The sequence below is a fragment of the Haliotis asinina genome, chromosome 1 (genome assembly GCF_037392515.1).
Source record: "Haliotis asinina isolate JCU_RB_2024 chromosome 1, JCU_Hal_asi_v2, whole genome shotgun sequence".
NCBI classification, from domain to species: Eukaryota; Metazoa; Mollusca; class Gastropoda; order Lepetellida; family Haliotidae; genus Haliotis; species Haliotis asinina.
Window position 1 is genome coordinate 90,695,680 of NC_090280.1, and position 17,783 is coordinate 90,713,462.

The following is a 17,783-nucleotide window of genomic DNA, read 5'->3' on the forward strand; positions in this document are numbered from 1 at the left end:
ACTAGAATTGTCTACGATGAAGCCTGATCAAACCAAAGAGTAACGCCACCCAATGCCCACCCCGTGTTGGAAATAACATTTACCAGACAGAAGGTGAAAGAAGACCAATCTCAAGTATTAGATGCATAATAATTATTATTGGAAAAAGTATTTGGGAGGCGTATGAAGTCTATCTACAGCCACCCGTGAAGATCAGGGTTAGAATTAGTCTTCAGCAATCCATGGCCCAGATTACATGGCCGTACATAAACAATAGCTTACGACTACCTTAGCGCTAAGAGGGCTTCGAAAATCTAGGCCCGTGTTTGTCGCAAGAAGCGACTAACGGGATCAGATAGTCAAGGCTCATTGACTGGGTTGACACATGTCATCGTATCCCAATTCTGTAGATCGATGCTCATTATGGTGATTATTGGGCTGTTTGGTCCAGACTAAGTTATGTACAGACCACCGTCATATAGCGTGAGCATTGCTCTGTGTAGCGCTAAACAACAAACAAAACTCAGGCCTCGATGTGCTGTTGTTGTCAACTTCAACTCGCACTGTATCTAAATCGACATTCTTCGCTTTTGGAATCGCGTTCCTAAATGCAGATCAACGTACTTTCATATGTGAGGCCATTTAGCAAAATAACGAATATACAACGAATCAGTAGACTCAACCTATTCGCCTCTATATTCTCAAATTCAAGAACCGATATCGTTCTTCTATATCCCCTTAGTGTAACATGTGGGTATTCAGTTGCTAAGGACAGAGTTACTTGTCTATTCACTTTTCCTTCTACAACAATGCACCTAAGAATTTCAATAACTTAACAATCATCTATAATTACCCATTACTACATATTGAACTGTGTGCATGGCTGGGTATATTACAATTTATTCTGATGAATGAAGGATTCCAATCGAAGCTCTAAATAATTTTCCAATATGAATCGTTAATGATTTCAGTCAAGAATATCACTAAAGAGGCACCACACAGTGCACTACTCAAAGGACGTATATTGAAACGATTATATTACATTCTGGGGGCATTATACTTTTCAAAAGAGTAGTAGTCTATGAATATAATAGTTAATATTGGCCGTTTCGTGAATTATGATCATGAGAAAAGAGACATTGTCATGAAACAGCTGATGTATCAGGCACCACTGTAAAGACACCAGGTGTCTACACTGAATATCCACAGTTCTAAATCACTATTCAAATGTGATCATATGCCATTGGAGTTTGTTGTGTGATAGGTTGTCGCTTAATGCCACCTGGCTGAAACTGGTCTGACTATTGATCTGTAATCCCTTGAGCATCGCCCCGTTCACATTATCAATCCATTCAATCGATTTTCCCAGTTGTCAAGTAGCAGCTTTTGTCCAACCATCCTTATTCTAGCAGTTGAGGCTAATTGCAAACTGTCAGCGACAATACTTGATGCTGGCAATGCAAGACGTCATTGAAAATATTGTTCCACAATGTACATACTATAGTGAACACAACCCTGACTTTTTGCCACGTCTTTTTATAAAAACAAATACATAAAGATGAACACGTTCTTTAAAATATTTCATTTGTTCGAAAATTGTGTTTCTTTTGCTGTTCGGTATAGTGGATCTGATTGTGAAGAGGGAGTTTGTTTTACGGTGATAACAAACGTCATTGGGCTCAATACCTTGTTCTCATCTCAAAATGGCACATTGATGAAGCAAACAACACCAAAACAGTGACGAAACGAAAACAGAATAACACTCTTTGTCTGAAATATCTCAGAAAAAAACACACACCAATGAAAGAAGAGGGAAACACGTGGTGTTCAAGAAAAGAGTAAGTATCATCTTGCCCTACCGGGTGTTGGAGGGGCTTACCCAGTTGGCAGCGCCATGACAAAAAACATAAATGATCTCCTGCCTACACCGAAACATCGTTTTCACTCAGAATGATTTTTATGGATATCAACTTCTAAATGCCCTTCAAAGACTTTCACTGTAATTAAGAAGTTGTTCATCCGTACAATGTTTATTGTTATCTTTCCTTACTACCCCAAGCTTACTCTCAAAGAATTGTTTGTTGTGTCTACAATGATTTCCTTTGTATCTTAGTATGCATTGTTCTGCTGTCGTATTGTTTTGATTCATTAAATGTGCACATATGTTGACACAGACATTGTTGAACAATTGGCGTCCAATAACAGATGTTCTTTATACCAAACCAAAGGTCTTATACAATACCATGAGGAGATACAGCGAGACGGTGTTTGCCTTCAACGGAAGATACGTTACCATCGTAAAGGTCATGAAAGAGTGAAAGCAGATGTGAAATATACCAATGAAACCTGCACGGAATTGTATCCCTGGGGCAGAAACGAACCACGACTAATTCAGAATGATTATTTTTATGAATGTTCTTGTAATACACACCGCTGTTTTGCCATACCTTCTTTCTGCATGCGCCTCACTGTTTACAAAAGCTCACCACTTGCAGGATTAAGACGTGAAAGTATGTGCTTGCAGGATGGTATGTTTTTAAGAACAAAGTCCCCTTTCATGAGCTATAAAATGCATACAAACTACATGTCCCAAACCAGCATGTTGTCTTTTTCACTTTCTTAACGCCATACTAAGGCACAACAATACCTTGATTATCAGTGAAGAAGACTGTCCAGGTTTGTTTTTTACTTGATCTTCTGTCCGATCCAACATGCTTCCCATTGATACCAGGAGTATGTCTTGCTTTACCGGGGGAAAGTTAACTCACTTTTTGTACAGAGTAGAACAGTATTATAATACATGTGGTCTGAGCTGCTGACACTATCACTACATTAAAGATATGTGTGAAGCTTGACAACCCTATAGATATGTCTCCTTTTGCGGCGTGTCGGTGGCGAAAATGGCGTCCAAAGCAATTACCACACGATTACAGTATGTCAACGGTTTGGTGTGCATATGGCAGAGTTGGAGGAGAGTAAGGTAAGGTTTTACAGTTCTGTTCTGGGAAAGAACACTACCACCAAATCCAGTCGAAGCCGAACTTGTTGCCATGGAAACGCAGCATTATTTTATTCAGAAATCCAAATGTACCATAAGACGCCACTATACCACCAAACATACTGCTTGACAAGTATTAGATGAGCCAGCGCAGTGAACGCGTTTGTGACAAGCAGGCGGGGCAAGTAATCTGGACGAATACACTTGGTTGCTACAGGTAGACCGGCGATTAAGCACGTGCAATACAGGCTGAAATCAATGTCGTTGCTGTTTAAGACGTGTCTCGTAGGGCGAGTTAGTTCAGCAAAACACTATCACGACACGATTCGCATGCGGAAACTGAACTTTTCAATATTTAGACGACAATCTGTTTCACCCTTGTTTCAAATGTAACGTTCTGCAGGGTGTTCCCATATATGTAAACTGGGGTCATTTGTCTGGTCGTGGCTCATCTAATACTTGTCAAGTAGTATCTGTTCGCCAGGTTTGGTGAAGAATAGTGAACGGTTTTAAAGTTCTGCTCCGGAACAGAGCACAATCATCAATTTCCGTCAAAGTCAAACTTGGTGTCATGGAAACCACAAAAAGTAAAATTCACACATTGGTGTAACCGCTAAAAGACACATTTAGGGATCATGGTGAACATGCCGAACATGTGTACCAAGTTATATAAAGCAGAAGTTTGAGAGATCTGCTCCGCACAAAATGACATTCTCAAAGCCGAAGCCTACGTCATGTTTCCAAGGAAGCCACAAAAGTATGATATTAATATCTGGGTCTAATCACAAAAAGGCACAACTAGAGATCATACTTGACATACGTACCAATTTTTATGAAGCTAGTATGTAAAGTTTGGAGTGGGTGAGTGAGTGAGTGAGTGAGTAAATTTAGTTTTATGCCGCACTCAGCAATATTACAGCTATATGGCACCAGTCTGTAAATAATCGAGTCTGGACCAGACAATCCAGTGATCAACAACATGAGCATCGATCTGCGCAGTTGGGAACCGATGACATGTGCCAACCAAGTCAGCAAGTCTGCCCACCCGATCTCGTTAGTCGCCTCTTACGACAAGCAGAGTCGCCTTTTATGGCAAGCATGGGTTGCTGAAGGCCTGTTCTACCCCGGGACCTTCACGGGTGATGTAAAGTTTAGAAGATCTGCTCCGGATAAGATGATCATCAATCATAGTTACAGCCTAAGACATGTTTCTATGGAAACCGAAAAAAAAAAGAAATAAAGTTCACACCTGGATCTAAACTCCAAAAGGCACATCTAGGGATCATGCTTCTGTACCAAATGTGATGAAGCCAACATCAATATTTTGAATCAGCTTCGGGCGAAGCTATGAGGACGCACAGACGGACGGACGGACGGACGGGGGATAATAATGGACATGTGTCCTAAGGTTCGTTCTCTTGTATGGGGGTGAACAATAGGCGTACCGCTGGTTCTGGGTTTGTATGGTTTTACGGTATCACGACGGGGGACACCAGAAATGGGCTTCGCATATTGGGCTCATTTGGGGAATTGAACCCGGGTCTTCCACGTGACGAGCTAACACTTTGACAACTAGGCAACCCAATGTCCCGTCTTTGGTTGTGTTTGACCTTTTCGTCGGGAAAGTTTCCGCGAGCATTTGGTAACATTGTCATTTTACAGGTTTTTTACAAACTTTTGAAGAATTCTCAGTCCTGGCTGGTCAAAATGGTTATCTGTTTATCTTATCAACACTTTATTTAATCAACTCTCATAAAATATCGATCCGTCGACAGCGTATTCAACGACGCATATGGCTGTCGATAACCCATTAGAATATTGTATCGTCTGCTATGAGAAGAGCGTGTGATTAAACTGGACTAAATCTATTCAACACACATACACTTTAATTGAAACACACAATGAGCTTTCTGTCTGGCCACAGAGTCTCTAGTTACAGAATGAGCAGTCGATCGCTTGATATGTGCAACTGAAACTGTGTTCGACCATAGCTCATTGTGACTCTACTGACAATGGTGGTGATCATCGGTTTCACCTTAACTACAGAGAGGGAATATGTTCTGAATTTATATCATGTCTTTTTTTAAATAAACCCGTGAAGATCCGAGTTAGAACTGATCTTCAGTAACTCATGCTTGTCGTAAACGGCGACTGACAGGATCGGATGGTCAGGCTCCCTGACTTGGTTGACATATGTCATCCTATCCCAATTACGTAGATAAATGTTCATGCTGTTGATCACAGGATTGTTTGGTCCAAACTCTATTATTTACAGATCGCCGCTATATCTGGAATATTGGTGAGTGCGGCATAAAAAACCGAACACACTCACTTTTGTGAGTGGCCATTATGTGAGTCACAAGCTATACTGGCATCCATGGACGGATGTAAACAAAGTAAGTCAAGTAAAGCAGATCGAACTTCTTGATAGGGAGTTATCTATCCAGAATCTGAAACACCTGACATATTTCAAACGAAATGCTACATTCAATAACTACAGCAACAACAATACTACAACAACTGCAAATCTAAATAATTCAAGTAGTTGTTCCTTCACCTTTGTGGGAAGCATGTCACTACTACAATTTGGATGTATTACGTTCATTTGAAGGCAAACACCCGCAGGGGGATTTTCTAGCAAAGACGTGCAGCGTGACCTGGTTCTATTCCGAACTGTGTATGGAATGGCATTATTTCTATGGAGTGTTAGTTGATGAATCCCTTTCATAGGAAACTGTGTACTTTGTAACAAATAATTTGAATTTGAACAAGGAGAAAAATTAATAATCTTGAAATAAATCTTTCCCTTCGTCACCCTTCTCGTAATGTCCTTTGAGCATTTTACCCATGTTTTGTTTTTGTTTTGTGTATTTCGGCTGCGTTTAGGCAAATGTTATTGACATAAGACTGAGCAAACGTTCCCCAAACTCTACCTAATATACAGACATTAACGTGCACGCATGTAGATGTAAACGACATTAAAAAACAAAAAAAACACACATTTGTAAATGCATATACCAAAACACAGTTCTTGCATGGAGGGAGATGTGTGTTTATAAAATCTGATATTGTCCCTCAGTGGCCTCTAATTACAGTGGGTCTTCCTCAACGGTAAAAGGACAGATAAAAGCATCTCAAATCATTGTCGGAATCGTGAAATGGGCGTGGCTCAGCAGATGCGTCTAATGGTTTGGCTCTTTTGTCGCTCTCATTTGCACATACTGATACCATCTTACAGTAGGTTCACACTTTCCTTCAATTTTGTAGTTATCTGTACATGTCGACACTTTCTGTGGATTTGTTTCATGCTTGTTCGGTGTCACTGACAATGCCATCTGAGGCTCATCTTGACAACTACGGCACCCCATCGTCCGTCAAATCTTAATACACCACTTAGTTCATATATTGATGTGTCTTATATTGATGTGATATTAGTATATACATATTTACACCAAACATTACGTCAAGTTCCTTCATTTCACAGTAAGGGGACATGTAACTAAATAATTTTCTTTCTGATATTCTAATGAGAAAGGGGGTTACCCAACCCCTCCACTAAATCATCATTCTCATCACAGCTATCCCCCATATTCTGTTCAGTCATTTGAGGTTGTATATAACATCCATTGTCCCATGAAACAAGATTAGTATTGAAATTAGTGAAGTATTAAAGATTTCGTAACGAGTTTGTCGGCTTTTAAATGAAAAGTCACATCGGCAATATTTCAACCACATATTATGTATCAGTAAGACAATAGGTGTAAGCTTTTGTGCCTGTCTACACAGCAGTAAAATACCTAGAATATCATATATTTATATCTGAACCTGGCAGGTAACCATAACACGATATTTATCTAAACGACAAGCCATAAACCGCAAACGACTGAAAGTAGATCACTCTATCAGGGACAATCGGTGTGGTAGTATTAAGATATATAATTATAGAGCTTTGATTGAATCCAAATTGGCCAGCCAATCCCCTAATCTTGTTAAACTTTCATATTTTGTTTAATAAGTGAAAGAAGCTATTTGTCAAGAAATCGGCATAGGTCTCTTGTTGACATATGTCATGTACATAACATCGCTTAAGTGAGCTGCAGTACCTTTGTACCGTGGTATATCGGTAACATGTAAATAGAAGAATGCAACTGTTCTAAGGTCATTCACCTAGGTCGAGGCAATCTCGGTTGGCAGTTATCATGCGATATGATGGACACAATAGATTGTCATGGGATCAAAGTTCGATCATGATCATACCTAATAGTGGGTGTGATCGATATGTAAACTTTCGAAATCCATACAGCTTTGTAAACAGTATGTGGCTCATAATTCACAGCATTCCCATTCTTCGATGTTTCAGCGAATCGTAACATTCGTCAGTATTGTAATGCAAGTACATTTAAATGATCTATTTCATCTGCTTATTTTTGTTTGTTTAATAATTTTCCGTTTGATGCTTTTGCTTTTACTCGGCAGAGAGGTTCATCACATGGCTGATGCTGGTTGAATAGGTTGAATTATTTCTCTTCAATCTTGATGTCGCGTTTATGTATTTACAGTAAAGGGACATTTTAGAGTGTTTGCCGGTTTGATCGACCATCTTGCTGCGATCCATCCGGCCCACAAATTGAACATGTGCACACCCGAAACATCACCTAAATTGGCAATAACTCTCAACAACATTCAACCCAATCAACGGATTTATTTCAGTATCTGTTTGGCTGAACTTCATGATCGCCTCTGAGTGATCGATCTGTTGGTTTTTGATGGATGGTATCTAAAGGTCAATCCTTCAGTAACAATTGAGGACATCTCCTCCAGTTTGACGTCCAGCAGCGAGTTTGATTTGACCCTTGATTAATAATGGGCCTTTAGCAACCCATGCTTGTCGTTTTGGGCGACTAACGGGATCGGGTGGTCGGGTCAGCTGAATTTGTTGGTATAAATATATATTCCTACTGCTTAGATACTATAAGGGTAACGCTATTTTTCAGGGCATTATCATTTGTAGAAGCCCGAGGTCTTTCATTAACTGCCCGACGAAGGAGGGCATTTGAAAAGACCGAGGCTTCTGCAAATGATAATGCCCTGAAAAATAGCGTTACCGTTATTATAGCTAAAATGAATAGAATTTTTAATAAAATAGGAATAAAAACAGCGGCATCGGTTTAAAAGCATTTACTGCCAACAACAAAACGACGGAGGTCACTGACACACATTTTACGAACATAGACACGTCATAGAACAACACAGATGACGTCACTATTGAAAGTGACGACATTCGACCTTGACCTCTGCTCATACTACCAGCCGCCATTGTTTTCTGTGATCAACAACGTTAGACTTCAAGTCGATATTTACATTGCTGTATGTTGTCATTTATGATACAATTGTTATGGTTGGCACAGGCAGGAAAGTGCATAGTGGCACGAGTACGTGTGACGAATGTGAGCCAGATATATGGTCAATAATGAACCCAAGTTCAAACGAGCCGTAGGTGATGAACTTCAACAGTTGAGCTACTTATGACGTCACCTAACAACCGGCTTGATAATGGCCCGTCGTTAAGCATTTTGCGGGCATTATCAAGTTACAGCGGACCGCTCATTTCTGATAACGTGCGGTCGTTTTAATGATAATTCTATCCATTTTAGCTATAAATGGTTGCAATGTTGATACCCGCATTGTCTGGTCTGGACACAATAATGTTGTGATGTTGGCAAATGTATCTAACTTGCTTTCGCTTGTTGCACAATTTGAAACGATTCATCGTGACATATATGGTATCTGACAGACGTTTGTGTAGCAATCTATTATCTTTTGTTAGAGTTCTGGTTCGGTTGAACTTTGTATCAGCAGATCCCAACTCTTATTTCAATCAGTCGTTTTGAACTTGCTGTCGCTCAATGCTTTCACAAACTCTGAGTAATTCCACTCTGACGTACACACACATTCCACCTTAGAGACATTGATCAAGCATATTGAATGTATGAGTGTCATGTATTAAAGACTTGACATATTTGTTGTCATTGCTTGATATATTTGTCAAGAAACAACAGTTCACTGAAGATGTGGAGAGGGTTTAGTCGCAATTTCAAATACCTTCCTAGAAAGAGCATACCATCAACCGTAGAGGGAGTGAGTCAAAATGTATCGTCACATCGGCAGTATTTCAGCCACGTCGTGACGAGAACAACTGAATATAAAAATACATAGTAATTAATGGCACATTCTAAAAAGCTGTCAGCGAAGGACAGTAAAACTAACTAGAATATCACAGAGAACAATGTAAAACTAGCAATTAGATCTAAAACTATCATCACCCGTACACCACTAAACAGCGTTGTTACGTTATCATATTAATACATGTCCCAACATGTACGAAACCATACCTCGTCAATAAAGAAAACATCAAAATACAAATGCATCACAACGCAACATAACATGTCAGTAATGACAGAACGCCTAACAGTAAACACAAATATGAAATGTGGTTGGTATGAAATCATGACGCAGCATGTCAGCTGTTTGACGGTAATCTGACAGAGTCTGCACCAGGTAAACTAGAGACTAGCATGATTATAAGGTCTAACAGTAAACACAAATATGAAATGTGGTTGGTATGAATTCATGAGGCAGCATGTCAGCTGTTTGACGGTGATCTGACAGAGTCTGCACCAGGTAAACTAGAGAATAACATAATCATCAACTCTCCATGTTGCCTGACTAAAATGTCGGTGCATCATGATTATCCGTAACATGGAACCAACGAAGATCCAGATCAGAATTTACCATGCATGTTGTAAGGGGCGACTAACGGGATCGGGTGATCAGGCTCCTTGGCTTGGTTGGCACATGCCATCATATTCAAATAGCGTGGGCTCATGCTATTGACCACTAGACTCGATTATTGACGGACTGTAACGAAATAGCTGGAATACTGCTGAAAGTGGCAAACAAAGAAACCAAACATAGCAAGAAGTTGTGCTGGAAATGTTGTATGTTCATATTAGAGGAAAATCATTATTTTTTCAAACGTTGCTTCCCCTTTGTGTCGGTTTTCCTCGCACTCTGAGATGAGGAAGTCATTGTACATATATTTATAAGCACTGTTTCACTGTCCGGCAAACAGCGACATGTCGGAAGACTGTGACACACGTAACTACAAAGTGATGACAGGATTTAAAAAACTTTAACGACCTTCAATGTCTGTTCCCTTTGACACGATGCACAGAACGCATGGACAAACGGATGCAAGCACCATCAACCTCGTCACACCATGATCATATCTACTCACGTTTTTCCAAGTATTTAAAATATTTGTCATTCGGAATGTGAGAGTGGTATTATTTATATGTGATAGTGTGTATTTTTGTTTTTATTTTACGTGTTTAGTCATTTTAAAATAAGTTTCACTTATGCTTTTTAAGGTTAAAGTTAAGGTTTTTTGCATCGTCTCTTTGAAAATTATGTTCGTTTGCCGTGTGCTGTTTAATAGATAATTATGTTTATCTCCGCTAATATTTCAAGACTGGTAATATCCACCTCAAGACTCACAACCAAACGTGCTTGGATGTGTTATGAGTGGCCTCGTGGAGGGACCGTGGAGGGAGAATTCACTGGCCACGTAGAAGACCAGAGTTCTGATGACCTAGGCGTATAAGTCTAAAACACAAAGATGCTATGTGTTCTGCTGCTTAAAGCAGCGTATCTCAAGACTGGCTGCAAGACTGGCGGCGACAGTGTTATAGAATGCTAAAGACCTCGGTACACGTGTAGATTGTATTAGCCCTTGATAAATATGATTGCGTTAGATGACTGAATGTTGTCAAATGATAATTGGATGAGTCGAGCATCAGTGTAAATAGTACATACCGCAGTCGTGATGAATTCGCAAGCGCTGTGTAGTTGAAGATGTATCTGCACATGGAATGATGACACACTTGTGATGATGACAGTAGATTTGTCTCCTGTGGTTACGACAGACGTATGTCTTTCAGGGAGGGTGAGATAGAGAAAGAGAGAGAGAGAGAGAGTGACAGAGAGACTACAGTGACTACAACGACCTTGTCTACGAACCTTTAACGTTGACGGCTCAGACCCATGTAGGATTGTTTTCTTTTGATGGTCGTTGCGGCTATAGAATATTCCATAAGTATCCCCACGTCAATTCTTTTTAGTTCTTTTATTTTAGTTACATACATATCTATTACATTTGTGACCTGAATAGACAATGGGAATATTTACATGGAACAGTTGTTTCATGCAAGTTAATTTTGTATATTTATATTCAAGACATGTTTTATCGTTTCTGAATCTGAGAAGTTCATCCTTACAAACGAATTCATGTCGTCGTCTACTGTACCTGTACCGTGTCACCTAAACAGTCCACGTGAAAACAGTTTGTGAGTGAGTGAGTTAATATCTATCGTCACGTCGGCAATATTTCAGATTTATAATGACGAGAACAGTACATTGTTTTACATAGTAATATATGTTAAATTATATTTTTTTTAAAAATTGACAAGGATAGTATAATAACTAGTTTATACTGATAGATTTACAGATATGAATTTAACACTAGTAATTAAATTTAAACTACATATGACAATACAATATGAAAACAGGCTATAGATCGCCAGCAACTGCCTTAAAGTATGTTTGTTCCTTCAACGTTCTGGAGCTTATGTACTTTTAATCGTGTGGAAGTTATTATACATCGACCATTCTACAACCTAACGCCACAGCCACCGTCAGAGGAGAATAGAAATAAATCGCATATGAAAATAAACTACCACAACGCCTCATAAAACAGACAAACGGATAAGTGAAAACATACACTGAAAAACTGGCCCCGAGCCACAACGCTATGGCAGCACAAACAAGGCTGAATACTTCCTTTCGCCTGGTAGTTTCGTTTGCACGTCATCAGTACTACAAGTTTCCCTGGCCCACTGACAAGCTCTAACATGCAAGGTTACAAGAAAACTAATCAAGCTCTGGCTAGATGACACATCAATACGTCTCCATCTAACACGACAGAAGGAGACATATTGATACAACTCCAGACTCACACATTTAGGTCAGCATGACCAATGCTGGCATAAAGATGGCACACTACACAAAGGGATGTATAATATAAATGTTAAAATGGTAAAGCAAAACACTTTCTGACACAACATACATTGACATGACGTTACTCACATCGCAGATATGTCAGTCTGTATCAGTCCAGGTGCAGAACAACTGTGCATAGTTCATGTGTTCGTTGTTTAGCAATATTTCAGCTCTACAGCAACGGTTTATAAATGATCGAATCTGGAAAACACAATCCAGTGATTCAAATATTGAGCATCAAAGTACGTCATCGATATGCATTCACCAAGCGCTAGTGCGACTTTGAATAACATATATTATACACGAAAAAGTACGTTAAAGGATGGAGCATCACAGTGATGTGAACATCACTGATCTTTGGGTCCACCAAAGTTTGCAACCACCTCTCCTGAAGCTGTAAGAAGAAACTAAATTGCAACTGAATCTCTGTGACTTTTCTCACATCTGGCAAAACACGCAACACGGTATTCCACCATCACCAATTGGAGATTACAATTACAGGTTCTCAACAAGAGTACCAGCATGGCAACAAAGCGAGAACGTGATGACATTCTATAGACACCCCGAAAGAAATTGGCCATATTGCAGGTACCCTAGGTTAAATATACTGGTGAAAAATCGTTAGGATGTATGTAAATTTTGAAATTATGAATAGTGATTTGTTCATGACACACTGATGAAATATCAGTCATAAAAATACCAATATCTCTAACGTATTTTATCCAGTATATGCTTGAAGACGTTGGTCATACTGTAGGTACTTTGGGAGGATTTTAAACATTACAACTGCCCATAAACGAACAAACAGTGTTGTGAGGTGCTGTTATTCATTGTGTAACAATGTTAATGTATAACACCGTACAGTTGGGTGGCAGGCGCATGCTATCGTTTTGACAGTGTTATGGAGGGTACTTCCCAGTGTTATGGAGGGTACTTCTAGCTTTCTTGGTGAAGCTTCCTCTTGTCTCGCATCTTACATCTCAAGCAAAACCAGCCATCAGGCGGCGAGCATTCTCACCTTCGATTAACAGCTTAGGTTTGTTTTGGTACTTGACCATTGTTGCAGTGATTTATAATTTAGTATCGATGCCATTACTGTTATAATAATTACTTTTTTATTGCACTTCCTTTTTACTGTTTCTGTGATACCATTGTAGAAACTGGAATTAACGTGTAAACTTAGAGCCCAGTTATTCGCGAACACCTGTTATACTCACCATCTACTATATACCGCCGCCAGTGCACTAATTAGTTAATGTCATCCTCATGTGTAATTAATTTATTATTGGCAAATGTCCTACAATATATGATGAACAAATCAATTTATTATGGAGTCAGTGAGTTAATTTCTATCGTCACATCAGCAGTACAGCCATGCCGTGACGGGAACAATCATTCCCGAGATTAGTTTTCCGCCGCGCTCAGCAGAATTCCAGCTAAATGGCGGAGGTCTGTAAATAATCGAGTCTAGACCAGACAATCCAGTGACCGACAACATGAGCATCGATCTGCGCAATTGGGAACCGATGACATGTGTCAACCAAGTCATCGAGCCTGACCACCCGAACTCGTTAGTCTCCTCTTACGACAAGGAGAGTCGCCTTTTATAACAAGCATGGATTGCTGAAGGCCTGTTCTACCCCGGGATCTTCACGGGTCTGAGCTGTGCATTACCAGCAACGGATGGTAGATATTTTATATTTGTAAACCATGTGCACGACTATTGCTGAATATGATACATTTCTCACCTGCATGTTATCATATGGATCTGTACAGTAACAATAGTTAAACGGTTAAAGATCAACTTATGCTGGTTTCTGGCAATTAAATATTCAGCGCAAAAAAATATATTTCCGTTCTATAAAATGCACTAACTCCAATGTATTGTATCAAGCTATGTTGTCAAAACTACGCGTTCTTATCAATCAATTATGTGCACAGGGGAAAGTCATGTCATTCATCCTAGGGAGTTAATGTTTGTGATGACATGTTTATGCTCAATGTGGCAAATTAGCTTTTAAATTGATGTTTGACTACACACCTGCCACCTGCAACTTATACATTTATGTACCAGGAGTTCAAAAACCTAGGTGCAGACACAGGATATATCTTTGCTGAATGCTGGTCCTTTAATTCGGGGGTTGTATAAGGTGTGTGTGTGTGTATGTGTGCGTGTGCGTGTGCGTGCGCGTGTGTGTTTTGAGAGCTGTCTTTGCCTAACTGGTGATATTTGCATGAAGATTCCAAATCTATTCCTTTATATCTCTAATGTTTGGTCGGCGTCGTAGTCTAGTTATTAAAACCTTCGCTCGGCACTACGGAGATCCTGTTTCGATTCTCTACCTGGGTACAATTAATGTGTGAAGCCATGATGTCCCCTGCTCGGGCTCGCTGCTCCGTCTGGAGCCTGCATTCTTCAATAGTCTTTTGAAAGCAGATCGAGGTGGCACCAGATGACATGCGTGTCCATCACCCGTTCCTAGAGGCAACTGCCGTATTGTCAACTGCAATACTTTAAAAGTTGCTATAGGTACACTGCGATCGCTTTGCGGAACCGAGCCCAGGACAAAAACATCTCCTATATGCGCCCTGGTGGAATTGCAAAATGTGTGACAAATGTGCCAGAAAGACAGTACCAATGTCAAGGTTATCAGTCTGGGCTTTTGTGACCATATTTGTGCTGAAATAAACAGTATACGTAATTATACACTGAAACACATGTCTGTCTTTTCCTGGATCTTGCAGTAAAGTAAATCAACTCAAATAGTGACTGTAAGGAAAACGTCAAATCAAAACTAATATCAACTATATTTGTGAAACAACGTGCCAGATACCATTATCAGTTAGAATTTTCAACAATCAGTAAACTATCTGAAGTAAGATAAACAAAACTGTGCCATCAATTTAGGAATCTCAGCTTGAAGTGAAAATCCGTTATCATGATTGTCTGTCGTTGCAAACCTTCTTCAAATATATGTATCCTATACATTCGAGGTTTTATTTGATCTTTCAGTGACTACTCGTGACACTATTATCCTTAAGTCTTACATTCTATTACTTCAAGCATAGAAATGTGTGTCAGGACGTCCTTGCTATTATTTTTACAAAATATTCATGTATGTAAGAAAAGAAATATTTAAGAAATATTACGGTGTATATAATACTACATCTCACCACTACACATAAGCATGTGTACCACGTATATATGTAAACCGTGTAATACTTTAACAGCCTCACTACACTCTGTGCGATACATCTGCTGGCGGTTGTCATAGAAACAAACCAAGTCTTATATATAAGTATAGATTATATCTATTGAGGCAACGGCCTGATCAAACTAAGCGTCAATATTTCCACGGCGCATCTGTCCTAGTTTGTTTGGTCAATCGAATCGAGAACAGGTAGATTCACAGTACCACATTGTAGAAAAAAACTAATCAATCATGCAACCTACTGTGTGATCATTGAAATCACAAACTGATACCTTATTCTTTGATTTGGCTAAAAACCATGAAGTGTATGTATTTGGAGAATGCATAAAGGAAATTTGATTAAAAGAGTTCTGCTTAATTGACTAGACAATTCAGTGATCAACAGCATGAGCATCGATTTGTGCTATTGGAATAAGATGACACGTGTCAACCCAGCCATGAAGCCTGACCACCCCATCCCGTTAGTCGCTTAAGTCTTACGACACGCATTACGCGCTGAAGAACTTCAAGAATCTTTACGGGTATGCCCAAGGATTCACCTCTGGCCTCCAGTTTTTGTAAGTTTGTGTATTCTGCCTAAACTGTATTATATGTATTAGTTATATATTTCGTCTTATGATAAGCACGGTTTGCTGAATAATTTTTGTACCTAGGTTTCACGATTCTGACACAATACAGACTAGCTTAATCCATAATGGTTGTCATCGGTGAACGAATTAAGACGTACAGCGATCCCCGAGAGGTTACTGTTTTCGGAAACAAAACAGACTCTCTTTTACATATCAGTTATCAAGCAACGGATATCATGCATTGAAGTTCTAGTCATTCGCTCTCCTGCCCTCGCCGAACATGTGTTTAACAGCTGTCATCCTTCATATTTTCGATCCGATGTATTGTTACTGTCACGTATTTACTGATCAATACGGATCGTACGTTATCCTTTGGTCGAGTATGAACCGACAGAATATGTGTGCTGCAATGTCTGTACATGTGTATCAAAAAGGATGTTCCCACCAGTAACTGGATAATTGCCTTTCCCATGCATGTGTTTGTGACGGGTTCCGCCGCAGTAGCAGGATAGGCTTTCTTTTTTGGGGAACTCTCTGTTTTAACGATTTGATAGTAAATCACATCCTCATACAATAGATTTTGCTTTTTGCAGAGAATTCGTATTAATATGGAAAGGATTTTTCTCGCTTTCATTTAAATTCAGAGCAATAGTTGATAAAGTAGCATTTGTATATCCCCAAACCGTTTGTATGATGTTACCGTCTTACTCAGCAATATTCTTGCTATATGGCGGCGGTCTGTAAATAATCGAGACTGAACTAGAGAAACCAGTGATTAACATCATGATAGTCGATCTGATCACATATTTGGGATCGATAATATGTGTCAACCAAGTCAACGAGTTTCAATACCCGATCCTACATGCATGGCTTGCTGAAGAGCAATTCTAACCCAGATTTTCACGGGTCACATAATTATAACGATACGTGAGTGTACTGGGGTTTTTTTCGTTTTAACTTCGCTTTAGATTTCGAACACAGCTATTTGAAATATATTTTGATATTTGTTTGGCACTGAGAAGCTTTGATGAACAACAGACTTCAAGTGCCATTTCTTGGCATGCTCATAACTACTAGAGTTTATCAGTGCTTGCCATTAACCTTGCAATGCTGCAGGCCCTATGGACTAAGAACATTAAAATGTTCAGTGCACTGATTAGAATGTGCATGACCTATATGTTACCTACATGACTGAGCTATAGAGTTTAATTCAACTCTAGTGACTGACTAGTGGTCAGTTACAACAAAATCCCTACACATGTAAAGTTTCACGTCTTCTGAAAAGAACCTGTGATGGTCCCGGGGTAGAATAGGCCTTCAGTAACCCATGCTTCCCATAAAAGGCGACTATCCTTGTCGTAAGAGGAGACTAACGGGATCGGGTTGTCTGACTCGTTGGTGGTCTGACACATGTCATCTGTTCCCATTTGCGTAGATCGATGTTCATGCTCTTGATCACTTGTCCAGACTCGATTATTCACAGACCTATGGCTGGATTGTTGCTAATGCGGCGTAAAACAAACCTCACTCTCCCTACTGAAAAGTCTGATTCAGAATGTTCAGACAGGAATACATGTGTTATTAGAGATGAGAAGCTGTCTACCATGAGTACCTACAGAAAACAAACTGTAGGTCTGAACGATTTTCAGTCGGCTTTAGGCCAAAGGACTGGCGTTAATTTCGAGTGCTGTATTTTTTGTCATCTTTACTCAGTTTATTCATACTCAGTGTGGCAACACCGTTGTATAACGCTGACAAAGGAGCCGTCCAGCACCGCCATTAATCTTAATGGAAAATACCAATTAACCATGTTTCAGTTGAGCGCTTCCTATCACACACAACTGAACAATGTCTCTCTAGAGCTAGTTTCCTGGCGGAGGCGGATATTAAGGCAATTACCATAACGTG

At 39.6% G+C, this 17,783-nt stretch overlaps 1 protein-coding gene across 1 annotated transcript in view; it reads right to left on the reverse strand.

Moving 5' to 3' along the window:
* Positions 1 to 10,952, reverse strand: part of LOC137284164 (uncharacterized) — a 58,262-nt gene extending 47,310 nt beyond the window's left edge. Inside the window, exon 1 of the mRNA XM_067815884.1 lies at positions 10,853 to 10,952. Within this exon, the coding sequence (XP_067671985.1) occupies positions 10,853 to 10,905 (53 nt within the window). The 5' untranslated portion in view covers positions 10,906 to 10,952. The remainder of the gene's footprint in view (positions 1 to 10,852) is intronic.
* Positions 10,953 to 17,783: the final 6,831 nt, after the last annotated feature.